We start from the raw sequence: 8,071 nt of genomic DNA, 5'->3' as shown, positions 1-8,071 counted from the left end.
TAAAACACAGTTCTTTGCTGTCTACGCGAAGCTTACATTTACAAAAAATTTAGAGCTCTTAATGGCACTTTTATTTTTGAAATTTTGCTTGGCCATACGCACTCTGTATTTTTTCAATAAGCCTTTAATCTGTCCGTTGCACTTTGCAATAAAGTTGTACCTGTCGCTCTTTGCAATAGGATTGTCAAAATTTTGTAATAACACTTGTCACACCTTGTACCAACGGCAAGCCTAATCTGCACTTCTCTCGTCAGACACTAATGGCCCCGTATCTTGTGTTAAACTCAGCCAGTTTGATATACAGGATTGGTAGCATGAAAAGTCTTCCTGTTATCTCGATGGGCTTTACAATCAACAGTACATCTTAAGTCAGAATAAACGAACAAAAAAGCCCTTCTCTCGCTAAATTGTCAGAAGGAGATCCTCAATTTTAGGGCATTTTATCTCCAAAACAAAGCGCGCTATTGACATAAAAATATTCTTGGGGAATATGTGCATAGAAAATTGGATGATTTCATGACAGAGCAATCCAGTTATCTGATCAGCCAGTGAGACTTCAATGAAGAAGTTCTGGCGTCATCAAGGATGACCCAATATGGCGTCTGTACGTCTGTTATAGGCCGATTGTCACTTGTACCTACACGTTTCAAGACAGTTGAAGGTCATCTCTTCTTTCACGTTTATAATAATGAATTTTTTATACTGTTAATGTGTTAAAATTAAAAAAAGCACAAAATGCAAAATTGAAATAAATTGTTTTTTAAAAAACAGCAATCATAAATTTGATGCGACTATTTCAGAAGGCCCCGCGTGAACTCTTCTCAGGGATGACTTCTTAATTCGTCAATTTTATCTTGAAACAACTCGTTTGACAACTTTCAACATTATTTCCCAGCGACAGCTAGCTCCAAACTCAACAAGGTTTTTTTTTTGCAGTTGAACCAGGTTTAAATATGTCATCCTTGAAACCGACTTCAATTAAGCAGCGAGGAAAGACATTCGGAAAAAAAAAACTCAGAATGTAAAATTTAGAATAGGGCAACGAGAAAAAGAATATGACAACGAATTTGTTTTTTCATCACGAAAACATGCATCGATTTACAAATCTAGAGTTCATCGTTCTCGATGGATTGAGTTATTAAAGGAAACGATCTCAATACGCCTTTATTGATACTCATAACTGTTGCTATGCAACGCAAGCAATCCTTTAGGATAGGATTACAAGCAAATAATATAAAACAAATAAAGACAGAATCACAATAGAGGCAGTAAATTTATTCTGCACGTACAGACAGGTGGTTTTTCTTTTTTGACAGCTTTCTTTCAATAACTGAAAAACACTTCAAGCTCTTAAATTATGAGTTGATATTAAATGCCATCCTTAGCGGAAATGCGCTTTCAGGCTTGACAGATAGTCAAAGGGTTTAGCTTTCATTCGAAATTTGATTTTGACATAGCTGGGAAACCATTCGTGGAAAATTGTGATTTTTCTTTTACACAGTTTTTATCACAGGAAAGCCTGTATGAATTCACTAGCGTTAGTTAATACCACGAGCATCCAGAATTCAAATGACACTGACAAATGGCAGCTGCCCCACTACATACCTCTCCGCGCCATTCAAGCACCTTCCATTCTTCTCACTGTTGCGATATTATTTGGCAATGCTCTTGTCGTCGCATCCTACAAGATTAACCGGCGACTGAGAACTCGAACAAACGCATTTCTCGTCAGTTTAGCCGTGTCGGATTTCCTGGTTGGAAGTATATCGATGCCGATGTGGATCTACAACATCATCATAGTAGATAATGGTTCCGTCCCTTTTAAAGCCGTTTACAAAACTTTCGATGTCTTTTCAGCTCTGGCGTCCATTTACCATTTGACCGCCATAAGTATCGAACGTTACATAGCCGTTTCTCGACCGTTTTATTATAAAAGTTTACCGTCCTTGTTTCAACGGGCAATGATAACATCTGCATGGCTTGTCGCCGGCCTACTGGCTTCTCTCTCGTCTTTTACCATGCCATCTGTTTTTAAAATCCCTTGGAACAGTCGAGTATATGCCACTGTTATGTTTATCATCGGTTTCGCAATTCCGGCAGCCATTATGATTTTTATGTACGCGGGCGTTTTTTCAGTAGCGCGCTCTCTTCTCCAACGTAACCCGCACCACTCCCCAGGGGGTCGACAAAGCACAGGTAGCCCGATGAGCCAATACTATCAAGGGGAGAGAAAAGTGGCTATTACCGTGGCATTCATCACAGGTTTGTTCATCGCTAACTGGGTGCCATTTTTTACTGTATCTATCATGGCTGCCTATTGCTTTCACTGTCTTCCTTCGTCGCAGAAAACATTCACATGGCTTGTTGCTATTGTTAAAGGTGTGCACTACCTGAACAGCGGTGTGAACCCACTAGTGTATGCTCAGCGGGACAGTGAAATGAGAAGAACATTTCTCACTCTGTTAGGACTTAAGCGCGTCAATCGTCGTTTTCGCGCCAAAAAAGAAAAGCCATGGGGAATTAAGCAACTGACTGGACGCACGATACAGTGTTATCATTTAGGTAGTTCTAGTGGTGTGCAATATCATGTGAGTGGTTCAGTTAATGAAATGTTTACTAGAATTCCTGAAAACCATGTGGGTCACTGTAGACCGATGATTTCTGAGTAAGCTGCACCCCAGGTCCAGAAGTCCTGTCCAAGCTATTCCATTATTTTCCTAGGTAAGACAGTTTAATTTTACCGTGCCCGCCAAGCCCAAGAGTATAAATGGGTATTCGCAGGCTGCTCACTTGGCGAGAACTCAAGAAGGTCAGCCCTCAGTGGAAAAGCATGCCGTTAGTTTAATTGATGAGCTCCGATAGCATGGATTTGGCTTGTTTACCAATTGCAGTTAGTTTCATCTTACTGTTTGATAAGTAACATATATTTGTTTGATCTGAAACATTCCGATGAATGATGCGAGAACTTTGCAAGTAAGACTGTCGAGCTGCACGGACGAAGGCGAAACACTGTCGAACGAAGACCTTCCTGTGCATTTTTCATTTTCACACAATGTTTATATAGTTTTAAAGGGAGGTCCGAGGTTTAATTCTTTTTTCTATGGTACCTGTTCTTAAAATATAAAATTTGTATTGTATATCCAGCTACACCTGCCAATTTCACCGCTTGCTTTTTAATTATACCGTACTGACGATTTCAACGAACTCCAGAAAATGCTGTTAGTTGTAATCATCTGTGATAACGTTGCATAAGAAAACTTGTCTTCTTTAGTTTTATAATAAATTTAAAGAATAAAATTAAGCTTCCCTCCAAAACAAGTACCCTTCCTGATTTGAAGATCTTTCAGCATCTACCGAGAAAGATGTCGAAAGAAATTACAATCTTTATGTTTCGATCAGATTTCAGTTTGCGTTCGAGAGCAAGTTTTTTTTCTGCGTTTGACGGGATTATATACAAGTTCTTTGCTCATAATCGTCACTGAAATAGACTACGCGCCGTCTACAATCGTTTGTAATTTTCCGCACAAATCGGCTTCGCAACGAGCAATTCCGCAATTTAATTCATCAAGGCTTGTACGGAGAAGTATATCTATTTTTAACTTCTTAACATTAGCTGCAGTTAGTTCAGCGTGTAACGGGTCTTGAAAATGAATGAGATATTGAATCATGGGGCTGGGGTGTTATCATAAGCCTCAAGACATTTGCATTGAGTAAAACTGAAAAACTTATACTCAGGTTAGTGGTAAGCCAACTTTGAAAGTTTACAAAGACGTAAAGGTACCGGGGCTTAGAACATAACACGCTGATATCATAATTGAAAACGCTCCACCCTGAAGAATCTGCTTTGCGTCAATTATTATCTGGTGGGGGACACTCCATTACCAGTCCTTCTCGTCGCGTGGACATGAGCCCGCAGATACCCAGGGAAGATGAGCAGTAAAAATACCTAACGTTAAGCGCTTGGAAATTCGCTACTGCCCCCTACCGTCTTTGTAAAATCTTAGCCACGCCCCTGCTATATATAACTATTGTGTTTCTGTGTTTCGATTAAAAAATCGGCTGATTGATTAATTGAGATTTATTTGACAATGAAAGGGATGAGGTATAATGGCTCAGAGCCTCTCAAGTGGAGTCCCGTGACATCTGACTTTCCTCTCCCCTCGATAGTATTGGCCCATTAGGCTTCCCTTGCTTTGTCGACCTGCGGAGAGGTGATGTGGATTACGTTGAAGAAGGGAACGTGCCTCTGAGAAAACACCCACGTACATACACAATATGATGGCTGCAGGAATTAAGAGGCCACCGACAAACAATGATGATATTGTAGATCCACATCGGTAACGATATACTCCGACCAGGAAATCCGACACGGCTAAGCTAACGAGAAACGCGTTCGCCTGTTGATGTTGTGAGATGCGACGACTAAAGAACTGCCAAATAATATCACTGTGGCAAGAAGAATGGAAGGTGCTAGAATTGCTCGATAAGGAATTAACTCGGTTGTGTAATTCTCCTGTTACATTTCCTTGCAACCTGCTGGTATTTCTTAGCATGAAAGATGCCATTCTTCTAAGGGCCTTGGAAACTTCCCAACCCTTTTCGGAGTAGGAACTTAATCCTTACACGATCTGAATCACTTTTTGATTTATAGTGAAGAAATGTAAAATGGTTTCCGTGTTTACATCAGGCTATGTAAACACGGAAACCATTTTACATTTCTTTTCTAAAATAACTAATGAAAGAGGAACGAAAACCGTGTTTACATACGCTCATGTAAAATGGTTTTATGGCCAATCGGAGCGCGCGTACTATTTGAATTATTTTATAAATATATTTTGTTGCACGCCCTTATCTATTCTGTGGTATAAGCAAGCTCTTCCCACAAAGCAGATAATATCTTATAGTCTTAAACCTGTGTAAATTTATTTATAAAGGGCTTGCAGTTTTCTTGCGATATCTGCTCAACTAGCCGCGTAGATTTTGATGAAATGGGTATATGTCGAAGAAACGGGACCATATTTTTTTGGCAACGGCTCTAGATGAAAATTACATTTCCCTTCGTTGAAATTTAAGTTTTTAACTATAATCTCGCTTTTTATGAAATCGTAGTGGTTTTCGTTCCATGGGAAAATGTCTCTTGCGTTCTTGAGGTTACTTTTAATCGACGCAAGTGAATAAGTTTTCACGAACTTTTTGCATTCGAAAGGTTATCTTGAGGTCCCATAATAATCAGCTGTAACATACGGTACATGTATTTATTTTCATTTTTTATGAAATCTTTCATCTAGTAATCAATTCATCTTTTTTATTATAAAATTTCTAGCCTCAGAGATGCTTATTTGTTTGTTTTTTTGAATTAAACGACTATCGTTACTTAAACGATAAAAACATGTTAATAATAGTAACACTAATGAGCTTTGAAAACTCTGAAAAACCTGAGTGGCTATATAAAAATCAACATCAAATATTTCGTTTACCTTCTCCCACGCCGCCACACCTCAACCTCATACAATAATGGGGAACATGTTATTTAACATACGGTATAAGTATTCGAATTTTAATCAAATGTTCGATCAGGTAATTAATTCATCACTTTGACAATAAAGTTCCCATCCTTCAATGATAACATTGTTTTCCAATTTTAAAATTATCCTTACGATTGCGAAAGACTATGCTAAGGTAACTATGAGAAATATGTAATTTTGAGGCCGTGTAAAATTTATCACAAAAATTTCACATAGGGAATATTTTTTTACGTCAGTGTAGGCCGACGATTTTATTACTTGGATACATCGGCAAAGCCACGTAGATGTCTTCTCAAAGGTCCAATCATCCATATCCTCAGTCGTAGTTTACCAAACTACAAACTAGTTTCTACTGATGCTTATGTTATAGTTTCTACTTTCTAAAACCTTCTTATAAACATTCTGGTATCTAGCTTGCAGCTTAAAAAAAGTCGGAGTTCAAACCTTTTTGCAGTATTTTAAAAGTATTTGGAGTTTAAAGTGGGTCTAAGTCTCCAACACTTTTTTCATTCAATTTAGAAAAAACTGAATACCAAGTCAATATTCTAATTCCAATTACGACGTTCGAATTACATAAGGAATGACGACTTCTCCTTTAAGGCCTCATAATTCATAGAATATTATTAGCAGAGCCAAAAGAGACTTGTGGAGTAATCACGAATATTTTGTCCGCACTAGATCGGCCTTTCACTTTCCTTCTGTAGAGAGCATGGGTCGATGCATCGTGTTAGAATACTGTTCACATATATAGTTCCTTTGAAGTGAGCAAATATAGCATATACATACCTTAGATTTGTTTGATTTGCTTGTTGTTCGTAATTACTCACCGATATTTGCTTGCGGTAAGCATTTATTCTCTGCTGTTAGTTTGCGGTTATCTAGCCTTCATCTATACTTCGTTAAGGTGTCGTTCTCTGTCTACATGCCAGCATGACTTTTTACGACTCATTTTTAATAATTTTATAATAAATCCACGCGTTTATACTCGTCAAATTCTCGTTATACGAATTGGTGATGATGGTCCAATGATGACGAGTATTTTTCCATAATTGGAGCGCACCTTTTTTAGACGCATTTTATTTTCTTTATTTTTGTAAAAAAAAACTTGATATTTCAGGGCTCAGGGTAACATCATCCCAAAAATCAATTCGAATGATCGCAGTTTCGAAGATCACGACTTTACCATTTCGTTTCTTCGAATTTCAAGATCAGAAATTGCAAGCATTTAACAATGCTTTCAGGTTTCCAAAGCTGATCAATTAGCAACACATACGAATAAATTTATTTCACTCTCAGAGAGACGTAAAATAATACACTGGCGATCTGGAAAATGCTTCGTTATGAAATTTTGATTATGACGCTGATAAAAAAAATTGATCTTGGGTTTAGATATATCTTTTTAAGAGCATCATGCTCTTAGCTTGAGCTGCAATGATTTCCAGATACCTTAGTGAAACGCTGTCAGGTTTTAGGAATATTCCTTTTTTTAACATATTCTTTTAATTGAGAAGAGTAAAATCGCTAAACTTATCATTCCATTGGCTGTTGTTGTTGATTTAAGATTTGACAACGAAGCTCGTTTGTTGGTTTTGGTAATTCAGAAATTGCGAGCAATTTCGATCAAACTTTGCTTTAATCACCAAACTATTGTCATCGTAATAGAAAAAAAAACCTTCGAACAAACAGGAGCGTTCTTTAAAATGACAGTCTGAACAGCTCCACAGGAACAGTTTTCTCAGAATAGGGATCGTCAACAGAATATTCCTCACAATGTAAGTTTGCAACTCTTCATCAATAGCTTATTTGATTCAAACGAAACTAGTAGCATACTAAAGTTACTTCATTTTCACTATCGATATTGTCTTTCTTCGTGAAATTTTAACTTGGCGAATACTCATCCTGTATGATTTTATTTCTTCGATTTTAACCCGACATGAATCAAACACGAGCATCAAACTCTGCATGAAAATAAATATATATTCTCGTTTATTCGATGGCTCACAGAGTATAGGTTTCGAAAAACTGCACATATTGAAAGGAACAGTAGGCATAAGTTGGCCCCATTTTTCATATTACAATTTTAAGAAATCACATTTAAAAACTGAGCTTAATTAATTCCCCGTATTTAAAGACTTCTAAAGATTATTCTCTACTTCCTAGTCTTCTCGAACGTTTCAAACATCGTAGCGTAAGGCACGTTTTATTTTTCCTACCTATTTCATATGCATATCAAGACCTGAAAAATTCTTATTTTTTAGTGCTTTTTCTCTGCTGAATTTGCTTAAGATGTTTTTGCAGGAAAATAATGGTAACGCGATGAAAGTATATATTTATAAAAAAGATATCCTTGCACGATTAATTTTCCAGCAAATTGTGGCCAATCTTATAACGCTATGATGTGAAGAATTATTCGAAAAAGTGCCAGAGTAATTTTCAGATGACATGACATGAAAAATTTCCTTGCGATAAAAATCGAATCTCATAATCTGTAGGAAATTAGGTAATTTATGGGGATATATATTTCTCGCATTTAGCAATACCATTTA

At 37.2% G+C, this 8,071-nt stretch overlaps 1 protein-coding gene across 1 annotated transcript; it reads left to right on the top strand.

Annotated features, from left to right (window-relative positions):
- The first annotated feature begins 1,523 nt into the window (after positions 1-1,523).
- On the top strand, positions 1,524-2,669 carry LOC131791840 (histamine H2 receptor-like). The gene has a single exon (XM_059109217.2). It carries the CDS (start codon positions 1,524-1,526, stop codon positions 2,667-2,669), a length of 1,146 nt encoding a protein of 381 aa, XP_058965200.2.
- The last annotated feature ends 5,402 nt before the right edge of the window (positions 2,670-8,071 follow it).

Source organism: Pocillopora verrucosa, chromosome 7, assembly GCF_036669915.1.
Source record: "Pocillopora verrucosa isolate sample1 chromosome 7, ASM3666991v2, whole genome shotgun sequence".
NCBI classification, from domain to species: Eukaryota; Metazoa; Cnidaria; class Anthozoa; order Scleractinia; family Pocilloporidae; genus Pocillopora; species Pocillopora verrucosa.
Note: the sequence above shows the minus strand (reverse complement) of the source record. Positions and strands in the feature narration are given on the sequence as shown.